At 51.9% G+C, this 12,562-nt stretch overlaps 1 protein-coding gene across 6 annotated transcripts in view; it reads left to right on the forward strand.

Annotated features, from left to right (window-relative positions):
• Positions 1 to 12,562, forward strand: part of CCDC88C (coiled-coil domain containing 88C) — a 124,826-nt gene that overhangs the window by 54,083 nt on the left and 58,181 nt on the right. For 5 of the 6 annotated variants that reach the window (XM_059182492.1, XM_059182486.1, XM_059182487.1 and 2 more), the window contains 2 exons: positions 10,080 to 10,138; positions 10,797 to 10,880. In XM_059182492.1, coding sequence (XP_059038475.1) covers positions 10,080 to 10,138; positions 10,797 to 10,880 — 143 coding nt within the window. Of the gene's footprint in view, positions 1 to 3,991; positions 4,084 to 10,079; positions 10,139 to 10,796; positions 10,881 to 12,562 lie in introns of those variants that run through there. The other variant, XM_059182489.1, reaches the window with a different exon arrangement.

The raw sequence follows: 12,562 nt of genomic DNA on the forward strand, positions 1-12,562 counted from the left end.
TTCACTAATGCTGCCACACATATCTTAGGGGCAGGCCTGTGCTCTTGCTGGCTGGTGAGGGAACCATACTGTTACTTACAACGTTTCCCAGTTCATGGTTTTGTTTGGTGGGTGGGGGCTTTTTCTTTGTCTTTTTTTTCTTTTGGCAAATGCACCTCAGTGGAGCCCAGCAAAGTGCCTAGTCAGACACCCTCACACACACAGTGACATCCATCCCGAGACACCAAGCATTTGCCCCCAACCTCTGACCTAGGGAAGGAAGATGTCAGAATTCCTACTATTAAGAGATTTTTTCTGTGTATAGAACCTGCCACACCCATTGAACAAAAGGATGTTCTCTCTTTTTTTTTTTTTCTGCCTTGGGTGGGATTCAGCGACAGCTCCATGAATGTGAGGAAGAACCTCATATACTTTAAAGTGCTTTTCAAATCTCTCCTCAGGGGCGCCTGGGTGGCTCAGTGGGTTAAGCCACTGCCTTCGGCTCAGGTCATGATCTTAGGGTCCCGGGATCAAGACTCTCTCTGGCTCGGGCTCTCTGCCCCTCAGGCTCTCTGCTCGGCAGGGAGCCTGCTTCCTTCTCTCTCTCTCTGCCTGCCTCTCTGCCTACTTATGATCTCTCTCTGTCAAATAAATAAATAAAATCTTAAAAAAAAAAAAAAAAATCTCTCCTCAGTGTCTGTCCCCGCCTGACCCCAGGGTGTTCTCTCTATCAGTATTTGGTTTTGCAGCGGTCTCTCAACTGGATATCAGTCCCTTGGGAGGCGTCTGCCTAGTGCCTCATCACTGTGGACCCCACATCTTAGAGCCTGGCCTGGGGGTCTCATAGGACTCTGCTCTGAGCCCCTTGCTCACCTTTATATGACAGCTGTTGGTGGGAAAGCCTTGTGCTGGGGCTCTCAGGGCCGGGTCTCGTAGGGTGTCGTGTGTTGTGCTTCTGGCTGGCCAAATCCTGCCCTCCTCTCTCACCCACACTCGCTTGTCAGGCTGATGCCTCGGCTCTACCTTCCAAACACCTGAGCTCTTCTTCCCTCTTCCTGCCTCACTGCCGCCCCAGTTCCAGACACCCCTGACTTTCACCTGGCTACACACCAGAGTAGCCTTCTGCCCACCTGCTGTCCCTGTCCTTGCTTCCTGCCGTCTGTCCCCTGCCCTGGTCTCCTTAGCAAGTGAGTCAGATTGTGTTACTTTACTGCCCCCTCCCTCCTGGTGCTAGGACCCGTGCACTCTGGCCGGTTCCACCACCTGGCTCCCTTTTCCCAGGCACGCATGGGTCTTGGCTCAGGGGCCACCTGTGACTGCAGCCCCCTGGCCTCTGGGACCCCATCCCCTCATCCTGCTCTGCCCTCCCTTTCTCACAGTGTTTATCACTCTCTGGTATACTTGATCATTTATTTTTCATGACTGTTGCATTGTTTATCAACCCCCCCCCACACACATATATGCACGTGTGCGTACACATACACACACAATGTAATCTCTCATGAGGGCAGGATCTTTGGGTTTTTTATTTTTCTATTGTTGCCACTATGTTCTAGATGTCTAGAGCAGTGCCTGGCACATAGTAGGTGCTCAGTAAATGACGACTGCTGGAGACCCACCTTCATCCTCTCTCCTGTCCCCACTTTCCTGTTCCCTTCAAACGAGCGCTCCTGAGGAGAGTCAAAGACAAGCTATCCCAGATGGGAAGGTCAGATGTCCGTGGTCAGGGTCTCGTGAGAGCTGCTCTCTGCCCAAGCCCGTGTGTGCGGCTCTGCGAGGCCCGAGGGGAGGCCCTAGAAACTGCCCTCGCCTCAGTCTTGCCAGCTGCGCGTCCATTAAGTACACTGGCGTGATTTACCAGAGTCTGTTCTGGATGTCCGCTTTGTCCGTAAAGCAAGGAAAGGTTTTGGGCCAGACCTAGACCAGCTTCCCCGTCCCTTCAAGCCCTGTTTTCTCAGCAGCCAGACCTGTCACCGTGCCACACACAAAAAACTAGATTCGCCTGATGGGAAGCCAGGGTGGTGTTAGCAAATTAATTTCTCTGCTGAGTCATTCAACAGTCGTGCTGGGAGAGAGCATGGCTTTTCTTGCCAGGTTTGGATCCAAGTGCAGTGGTGGTATTCTGACTTGTACATGGCTGATCCCACGTCAGACGTGCAGAACGGGAGGGAGGGAGCCCCTGAGGTGCAGAAACCCAGCGAGAGAGGAGAGGGAAGGCATTCAGAGGCACACAGCGTTAGGATCCCATGGAAGAGAGACGTATCTGTCACTGTGAGTTCTGCAGGGGGATGCATACATGGGCAGGCAGAAGTGCCGGCCGCCCTCCTCATTCTGCCTGGTGCAGACGCCCGGCGAGATCCCCGGGCCCTGGGAGGGCTGATCCCAGAGCCTACAGAGTGCTGCCTGCGAACACGGCCGGAGCTTTGGGGGAGAGCCTGGGGTCTTCCCTTTATCCCTATTCAGTGTGCTTGCCCTTGGTCTTTGGTTTTCTCCATGTACTGGGGGTCCTAGAGACACAGAAAGCACCATGAGGCGTAAGAGTGTTCTGAGCCCACGGATCCTGTGAATGTCCTCCCTCCCAGCCCATGCAGGCCTCCATTCTGATCGCTGCTCTGGCTGAGGAAACCAGAGAGCGACGTTCCAATCTGCCCCGCCCTCACCTCCCACATACTAGATGAGAATGACCCTATACCTTTCCTTTTCTGAGAAGGCTACCTACCCTTCAGCCAGAGCCCCCACAGAGAAGCTCAGCCTATCCCTCTCCTCCAGCTTTTGTGTCAATGCCCACCCTCTCCTGGGGGGTTCAGGGGCCCTGGAACCAAGCAGGCTATCTGTGCTCAAGAAGCTTCCAGTCTTTGTGAGAGAAAGGATAGGAGGACAGCATTGGTAACTACTAGATCTGTTCCAGGGCAAGAAGCGATGCAAGTGTACTTTCCAAAGAGTGCAGAGCAGGTAATAAGCTCTGCCTAGGCGGGTCGGGAAGACTTCCTGGAGGAGGTGTTTGGCAGAGCATCAGAAAGGAAGGTGTCCTGGGATGGAAGAGCTTGAGGGGGGAGAATTGTGTTGGACTCCCATGAAGGGCACCATACTCAGGACACAGCTGACACACATTCAAAGGCCAGAGGGAGACGGGGCTCCCTGAGACTCCCGGAATTTAACAGTGTTTGCTTGCTCTCCCATCAAGGGCATTTTGGAAGTACTTTTCAGATCCCATGGAAGCCTTCCCTCGTGGTCCACACTGTGCTGCTCCGTGTTTCAGTGGTGAACAGGGAGATTGTGCGGGGCTGGTGTGCCCATGGCAGCCAGGAAGGAGGGCCCAGAGTCTGGATTATTAGGAACAATCTTCTTGTCCCCGCAAAGTACTGTCTTAACGACTACAAGGGCTGGCTTCCCTCCCCTGCCATCTTCCTGCAGTCCTACCCTCCCCCCTGTCCTGCTTGGCAAGGGACATGGTGGCAAGCATCCACCGTTGGAGGTTAATGAGACATTCTTGAGTTCTTTCTCCATACCTTTTTTTTTTTTTTTCAATTTCCCCCTAAGTCTGATCTTGTCTTGTATGCATATAGTTTTATTTCTGGTTTTATTATAAAAACCTCAGATCCTTGAAATGAAGAGGGAAGATGTAAGCGAACAAAAAGGAAAACCAACCTTGCAGGCTTCTGATTCTGTTTATGCTCCCTGTCCCCTCCTTGAGGGAACAGGCTCAGAAAATCTCCCAAACCCTATTTCGCATAGCGAGGCCACATCATGCCTCTTGGCTTCTGTGCTGCTGGCTGGGTTTAGAAATGAGTTTTTCAGTCCCATCTAGAATGCGGGGGGTTGCTGGCACTTCATTGGCAAGCTAGCCCTTGGCTCCTCCAGGAACGTGAGGAGCTTGGCTAACACCAGGCCCAGGCAAGTGTTCCAATGCGGCCAAAGGCTGGCCTTCGGAACAGCCCGTGGGATCGGCCTGGAGACCAGCCTTTGTTTAGCAAACTTCTTAGCGATGGGCTGTACACAGAGACGGCTCCCCTGGCTGCGATCACCACACCATGGCTTCCAGCGGGACTGTGCCCTGTGGCTGTGGCCATCCGCCGAGGAGGGACGAGATGTTATTTGTGAAAGGTCTTTATGGTCCCCGAGAGGATTTGGGCTTTGAGTCTTTTGCCTGGTGGTCGGGGGGGATCCTGCCTCCTGTCCTCTCCTGCCCACGCAGACGCTGGGTCTCCAGCTGAATTCTGGTGGTCGATTCTGCTTTTTCTGGTCTTCTGTTACTGGCTGCTCAGGAGAAGTAGCTCTCACCTGCTGGGCCCGGGGAAGGCTGGGTGCGGCGGCAGTCGGGGGTGGGGGCCCTTTTTGTTGGTGGTGATGCTGTCCGAGGGGCACAGTGGGACTGTTTTGGGTGTTCTTTGTCATCTGGGAGCAGCTGCCTCCCGTCAAAGGCCTCCTATTGCCCACGTGGTGGTGCGGGGGGTGGGGGGGGGCTAAGGGGTGGGGGCAGGCTTGCTGTGGGTGGTGGACAGACACTGGGATGATGCGCTTGGGAGGCCTCTGCCCCATTTCGCACAGACATGTGACTCTGCCTGCCAGAGCCCACCTGCGATGACCATTTATTTAATAATTAAAGGGGTTATGGTAATGCCTGGTTGGGGCCACATTCTGCGTATGAGAAAGCTAGGTAAAGGTTTCACAGGGTTCACACTTCCAGACAGGGAGGTAGCAGGTGTGTGGGGGGGTGCCTGCCTCAGCCCACATGGACCGGGACAGGTACATGGAGGATCCCCATGGGCCCACCTACCACCTACCACCACCTCGCCTTTCATACTGTTCCCCAGCAATTCCCCGGGGAAGGCAACCCTGACTGTTTAAATAGTAATAAACAGCTGTTCTTGATATAAGTGGAACCCCAGGAGGACCTGCAGAGCTGTGCCCGTGTCGGTGAGTCCCGGGGTGTCTCCATTGAGGAGACAGGTACACAGTCATGCTCAGTGCAGGGCTAGTTTTAAATCAACGAAACAGGCCCACCATCATCCTCAGGAAACGGCTGTTTTTAAAACAAGAAACTGGGAAGAGCATAGTTGGTGATTGACTCAAGCCCGTAAGGCAGAGGAGAGCAGCGTGAGGAAGTATTAAGGAAAAGTATGTCCGTGCGTGTGTGAGGCCTCCATCGTGTCTGGGAAGGAAGGCAAGCCTGTTCTCTGGGTCCTTCTGCTGGGGGTTCGATGTGAGCTGCTCAGGTGACTGGTCTAGTCCGCAGGCGCGGGTTAACTACCTGCCCACTAGCACACTGGGATCAGATGCTCAACCAGATAGAGCCTTGCTCTGGAAGGAACTGGGACCATCGGTAATGACAGGGATGGTAGAGAGTTGGGGCAAAGCAAGCAGTGGCCAATCTGGAACCAGATCTGAGTTCGGGACCCCGCTTATCTAAACCTGTTCTTGTTTGTAAGATGGAGAGAATACTGTGCTCTGGGGGTTCAGTCCAATGATCATGTATTCTGTGCACGGGCAGATATGGTCTGTAGGCATGTGGGGAGACCAAATTAACTTGAATGGGTCCATTTTCTAGCCTGTGAGGGTTAAACCTTCAGCCTTGCTGGCCGTTTGCAGATCTTGGGCTTCTGTGGTTGTAGAGAGTGGAGTTAGCGTGACGGAGGGGACTCCCTGTCGGTACCTTTCTCTGGTCTTAAAGGTAATCGCTGTCTTCCAACTGCCGCCAGGCAGAAGGTGTGCAGCTGGGGATTGGAGGAGCTCCATCTAAGAGGGGTCTTGGTGTCCCCTTGCCCAAATCCCCACCTTCATAGCTCAGTGATCATTTATAGACGATAAGCATTATTTCCTGTATCCAGAGACTAGGAGGTGGCTGCCTCTTAGCGAATCTGAATACAGCCAAAAAGGACTCTTGAGATCGTGTACTGGGCACGGGGGACGGGTTTTGTTTCATGTGTCAGCTTCCATTGATCGACAGTGGCTGTCACGTGCTCTGTTCAGGAGGATTCTGAGGCCTCATTTCAGGTTCCGTAAGAAGCCGGTGAGATGATGTGTACCACGGACGCAAGATGAAAGGATTTTCCAACCCAGATCTAACCCAGCTGCCATGTTTCAGAAGTTCATGTACTTTTTTTTTTTTTTTTTTTAAGATTTTATTTATTTGACACACAGAGAAATCACAAGTAGGCAGAGGGGCAGGCAGAGAGAGAGAGGGAAGTGGGCTCTCTGCTGAGCAGAGAGCCCGATACCGGGCTTGATCCCAGGACCCTGAGATCATGACCTGAGCTGAAGGCAGAGGCTTAACCCACTGAGCCACCCAGGTGCCCCATGTTCATGTACTTTAATTGTCCAACCATCCTCCTATTCCCAGACCCACCCTCACCCCACGTGCAATGTCAGATAGCTTCTCTTCTGTTTTGGAAGCTGACTACCACACATATCTGTAGCTTTATACGTATCTTCGATCAGCAGATGCATTCCAGCTCTGCGAAGAAAGGCCGCTGTGAGTTTCTCTGTGTCAAGGCTTCAGGAAGCAGGTAGGAAAGTAACTAAGGTTTTTCTTAGACTCAGCCATCAGCTCAGGCCATCATGGGATTCCCCCTGGGGTTTTGAGTAGATGCAGAGGCTGTCGGAGGTTTTCAGCCCTCCCCCCACTCCTTGGTTGCTTATGAATCACTCAGTACAGAAGTCCACATTGCTTCGTGCCCTGCTCCCATTTCTCCGAAAAACCACTCTAGTGAGCTTAACCAGGAAGCATTTATAATTTGACACATGCTCTGTTCCCTTTCCTCCAGGCCTTGCATGTGCTGGTCCCGTGCCTGAAAAGCTCTGGTTCACCTGCCTCCCACATTGCTTCTCATCCTTGGGTCGCAGCTCAGAGGTCACTTCCTTGAGGAAGCCTTGCTTGAGCCTCACTGCAAGCTAGATGTCCTTCCTCTGGGTTTCCGTAGCGCTTGTTGGCTTTTTAGAGTTGCTGGCGGTCTCAGTCTGCACTCCTGAGCTCAGCGAGCCCCTGGCACGTAGTAGGTGCTTGGGAGGGCGTTGTCGGTAGGTCTATTTCTTCTTTGCCTGCGTAACTCTGTCCCTGAGCCAGTCTCGCTGGTAGGGACGCAGTACAGGGTCTTCTGGTATGTTTTGAAACTATTCAAAACCCAGATCGGGCGGATTTATGAAAATAGCAGTAGTTCGCCTTACTGTTGAAATCTTAAGAAATTGGGCAGCAGCTTCCCAGGAGAAACGAGGAATCTTGTGCTTTTTAAAATATATTTATTTTTCAAATTGCATAGGAATCCATGTATGGGGTGAAAATCACAGGGTGCATTTGTTGTAAGGGCGCCCGGGTGGTCTGGTCAGTTAAGCATCTGCTTCTGGCCCAGGGTCCTGGGATCGAGCCCTGCCCGAGGCTCCCTGCTCAGCGGGGAGTCTGCTTCTCCCTCTCCCTCTGTACACATGGTCTCTCTCTCTTTCTTTCTCAAATAAATAAAATCTTTTTAAAAATGAGTGAGGGCAGGGGTTAATTCCCTAGGACCCTGTTCATGGCCAGAAAGTTCATTTTAAATAATTTTTTTTCCATGAAAATTTTTTCAAAGATTCTTTCTCTCCCTTTAAAACCTCTGTCTGCCCCGACTCTGTTCTAAAACATAGTGAACAGGAATTCCGTACTTTTCTAATGGGTATGAGTGAGTGAGTGACTCATAGCTGTCATTGTGTGTGGCTGCTGGGTGCAGAGGGAACAGAACCCTTTGTTCTCCCACCAAGCAGCAGAATGCGGGCTGAGCCCTTTGTGTACACGTACACGGGGTTTCTGGGCTCTTCCCTGCAGCCGGTGCCTCTGCTGCTGGCAGTGGGCCTGCCCAGGGCTTGTTCCCGCGGTCAGTTTGCTGTTTTTATGTGTTGCGAGCTGGGAATGTGGATCATTGGAGTTGCTTAAATTATTCTAGAGTATGATATAATTAGGACCTTTGGGGCCTTTCCTGTGAACAGAGCAGGTAGAGATTTGCCTTGTGAACTCTGACTTCCGTCTGGGACGATCTGAGACCTTCCAAATGCTTTCTTCCTGCGTGTCCGCTCCCTGCTGGTTATACACCGGGCTCATGGCCTGTGCAAGGTGATCATCACTGGCGACAGCTTGGCGAGGTTTGAGGGGGGTTCCTGCACCTGTTAGGTCCACCAAAGGCTTATGAGGGGCACTTGTCAGGTGTCTGGGGACTGACTGAGGGGCCAGAGGTAAGAGCATGCATGTGGGCTGGATATAGCACTGTGGCCAGGGAAAGATTTTGGGGAGACTGACTGTAGTCTCTGAATATTCCCGTGGGCATTTCCTTGTCATCCAGACTAAAACTGTGATTGATCATCAGCTCAGGTTTAAGGCAGAACTTAGTCATTGTGGTCTTGCATTTATTTATGTCTGTGGATTAGGCCCTCTGGAGACAAGGAAAAGGTTTCCAGGTAACAAAAGGCTTTAGTGTGAAATTTTTTCCATTTTAGACATTGATGAAGTTCTGTACTTTATCAGCAAACAGAAGGGCTTGACCAGTGCCAAACCTTAAGCATATTCTTAGGACTGTGGATCTGAGTGCTCTCAGGGGTCCCCGAGGCCCAGTCCCCCAACCCGTCCTGCCCACCTTCAGGCTGGAAGGTGATAGCGGGGCGGGGGGCTGTGCAGCATTGGTTGAGAGAATGCCCAGCCCCCATACCTGAGACTCAGCCATGATCTCGGGAAAAGCCATGTTGAGCTGCTTCTCGGGAGAAATATTAAGACAAGATCACACATCACTCCGCACACAGGTTACACCCAGGGACTGGAAATGAACCACGACACTAATTCCTGGGGCTCCGGCTGGGTTTGCTCCTCCCAGTGGTTGCTAGGGATACGTTGGGCCATTTTTGCCCAGAGTGAGTGGGTGCCGGTAAGTCTGTCAAGAAAACCGAGCTATTGGTGGCTTGTCACCCCTCCCCCCAGTAGAACAAGACATGATAAGAAAGGGAGAGCCCCGTGGAATTTTTCACCTGGCAGCACCCTTGCACATCACCCAGCTCATGGCATCGGAAAGTAGAGAGATGGTTTCGTAGAAACGGAGACCAAGCCTGTGAGACAAGAGTTCTGCCGGTCGGAGCCACGGAGCCCAGTATCTGACTCTGTTTATTTATGTGATCAAAACCAATTAGGCCTGCCAGGGAGGGTGTGTGCGGCCTCAACCATAATAGGAGAGATACAGTGCCAAACGGCAAAATAGTCGTGTTTTGGCAAAATGGAGATGGACCGGAAGGGCAGAGGCAAGGGAGCACGGGGTATTGGGACGGGCTGTTTTGGGGTTGTGAGAAAGTAGAATCGTAAAGCCTTTCTGTGGGGCAATTTATTAAGGAAGGAGGGACGTGCGTACCAGCCACGAAGTGTTCTCTGTAGCAGTGTTCACATTCAAAATAGCGAAGACTTGAACCCCTGAAGGGGATCAGGCTGTCTGCTCAGCTGGGAGCCTGCTTATCCCTTTCCCTCTGCCCCTCTCCCCACTTGTGCTCACTCACTCTCTTCCTCCCTCCCTCTCTCTCTCTCTCTCTCTCTCTCTCTCTCTCGCAAAAACCAAAAAAAAAAAAAAAATTGACACGTATATATTTGGGATTTGCTCTAGAATACTTCAGCCAAACACTGATACAGAGGACGTGGGGGAGGGGCGTGGAACCGATGGGTAAATGTTGATTCTGTGAGGTGGGGAGGGGGTTTTGCAGCTGCACTCCCTTGTCTGTTCCACGTTCTGTATGATGGAAAGGTGGAGTTACATGCAGCCTTATTTTGGAGGACTCGGTATTTCCCATGGGGAATACTCTCTCCCCTGTGCTTTGCTTCCCACACACAAAAAAGAGCTGCTGGTTCTGCAGTTCATTCATTATCATGAGAGGGTGTTTATGTTATCGGAATGGAAAAGGGCCACAGATAGCTACGGACGGAATTTTCATTTGTTAAAAAAAAAAAAAATCCCCCATATGAAGAAAACAGATGAATATCGCTGGGCAGAAAGACGACCGTTTTTCTAGCCGGGTTTCCCCTCCCTTCCCCCTGCAGCAGGCAGAGATCCCCGGTGAAACTTCACGAACAGTTGAGCTTAACTAGATATGTTGTTCTTTTGGTTTAGGGAAGAGCATGGAAGAAATCAAGAAGCTGCTGCTGCTGGTGCTGGGCTGTGCCGTCCAGGTAAGGACTGGGCGGGGATGGGGAGGTCCTTCTCTCAGCTGTCTTGGGCTGGGATTCCTGAGGGAGGAGTTCTAGGATTCCTGAGAGCGTGGTGGCCACTATGTCTGGCACAAGGCACCATGGGTCAGACAGCAGGTGGGGACCCGTGGGCCAGGATGCTGTTAGCACACTGTTCCCAGTATCGAAGCATCTAGAGATCTATAGGAGCATCAGTAAACTAGGGCCTTTGGCCACGTTGGCTTGTGGCCACCTTTTTTTTTTTTTTAAAAAACATCTGGCGCTTTACAGATGAAGTTGGCCAGCTTCTGGTCTAGACCCAGTGTTCTTGTTCTTTCCTTGTTTAAGAATCCCCTGGAGAGCTGATTTCAGCATCCCCACCCCCCACCCGACCTGGTGTTGTCAGTCTGGGATGAACTTTTTCAAAATCACCCCCCTAGGTGATTCTACTGTAGGTCTGATGCGGGATCCTCTGACAACTTCTAGAGAAACCTCCATGGAAGGGCTGGTGGGTGGACAGGAGCTTGCTTGGTTGTGAGGGAGAAAGCCAGGAGAAGGCTTGGGTAGCTGGCCAGTTTGGTCTGAAACCATACTTAGGCAGTGGAGTGGCCCTAGGTCACCCTCACACGATGCTTCCTTTAATGCCTGTCACCCTCCACAGTGTGAGAAGAAAGAGGAATTTATCGAAAGAATCAAACAGCTGGACATTGAGACCCAAGCTGGGATCGTGGCCCATATACAGGAGGTAGGTGTGTGGCTCTGGGGGACGTGGCTGTAGACTGCTCCTGTGGCCACCCGGACTGGAGCACCCTCCACCGGCGAAAAGCTTACCGAGTAGATCACCTGTTAATGATCTTGCCACTAATAAGATGCAGACGCTGCAGACACATTGATTCTAATGGAAAGGTAACCATCGGCAAGCTAAAACGGGATAAAAATAAGAAAAAAAAATTTTTTTTAACCCTCAATCAAGTCTTCTTTTGCCTCTTCTTCTTGCCTAATATGGACTCAGACTATTTTTAAGAGCTGTCAAGTGGTTTAGGCTCAGATTTGATATACAGACCCTGAGGATGTCTTCTGGCAAATGTCACCCTCCTTCGAATGGTGGATCTTTATAGAGAGACATTCTCCGCCTCTGTTGGTGACACGGCAGAGAAACAAGCTGCCCCCACTTGGGGAAGTAAAACCCAGCAAGTCCCGGGGGCTGTGAGGAGACCAGGCCTCCTGGGTCAGGAGGGCTCTGCACCAAGAGCAGCCCCTTCACCATTGTCCTTAGGTGGACGTGGTTTTGCTGGAAAGTGAGCCTGGAGAGGCAAGAGCCCACCTGATTTTCTCCCTCAACCACCACCCTACCCTGTCTCCAGAAGGAGCACTGTATGCTTTAATCACATCCGGAGATACAGTTCAGCCTGCAGTGAAGACACAAAAAAGACACAAGCGGGAGCTCATAGGAGCAGGTGGATAACTGGCAGGGGCAGCTGGGGGCAGAGCTCCCCATGCCAGCACAAGGGACCGCAGCTCCTGGGCGCAGGGCGTGGTGCGTGGGGCTGGTGAGCTCTGAGCCAGGATTGGAAGCAGGAGATGGAGGCAGCTCGTCACAGGGAGGGGTCCGTCAGGGAAAGTCAGTAATGTAGCAGATATTCTCAGCCCCCATATCGGGCTGAGCGACGGAGAGCCTCAGAATGATTCTGCTCTTTAATTTTCCTTGCACGTCTGTGTATTTGGAAAATAGTGTTTATTCCGGGACCTGGGTCCTTGAGACTCGCTGGTTCTTTCCACTTGCTGCCTTTCCTGCTCAGACAGTGGGTTATTAGAGAGATAGAAGGGATGTAGCCAGAAAGGAGTCCTGTATCTCTCTCAGGCTGGTGAAGGGGCCTGGCCTTCACGGTTGGCTGGGTGCTGCTTAGACGTCCAGGTGTGCAGAACTGGGGGAGGATGGGCACCAGCCTTTAAAAGTTCCTTGGGCGACTGACGTATTCCTGGGGTTGAGCCCCTGTGCTCCTTCCTCAGAGGCCTTTCCCCAGCCTCGGCTTGGGGCAGGTCTAGCACTCAGCCTCTACTCTTCATCCTGAGCCTGCCCTGGACCACGGGCTGAGATTTCTCCTGATCCTTCATGATCAGCTGAATCTGTTTTTCCTTTGTAAGGTGAGGAGAGGTAAGAAAGGGGGTGGCTTTTGAGAAACTAAAGGACCCTATCTTCCTTTCTTTTTTTTTTTTTTTTAAGATTTTATTTATCTGAGAGAGAGAAAGCATGAGCAGGGGAGCAGGGGAGCAGGAGATGGAGAAGCTTAGCAGGGAGCCCAACGTAGGACTTGATCCCAGAACCCTGGGATCATGACCTGAGCCAAAGGCAGACACTAAACCGACTGAGCCATCTAGGCACCCCCTCTGCCTTTCATTTTTGTTTAACTATTTTCTGTCTCTCTG

Source organism: Mustela lutreola, chromosome 7 (assembly GCF_030435805.1).
Source record: "Mustela lutreola isolate mMusLut2 chromosome 7, mMusLut2.pri, whole genome shotgun sequence".
Lineage (NCBI taxonomy): Eukaryota > Metazoa > Chordata > Mammalia > Carnivora > Mustelidae > Mustela > Mustela lutreola.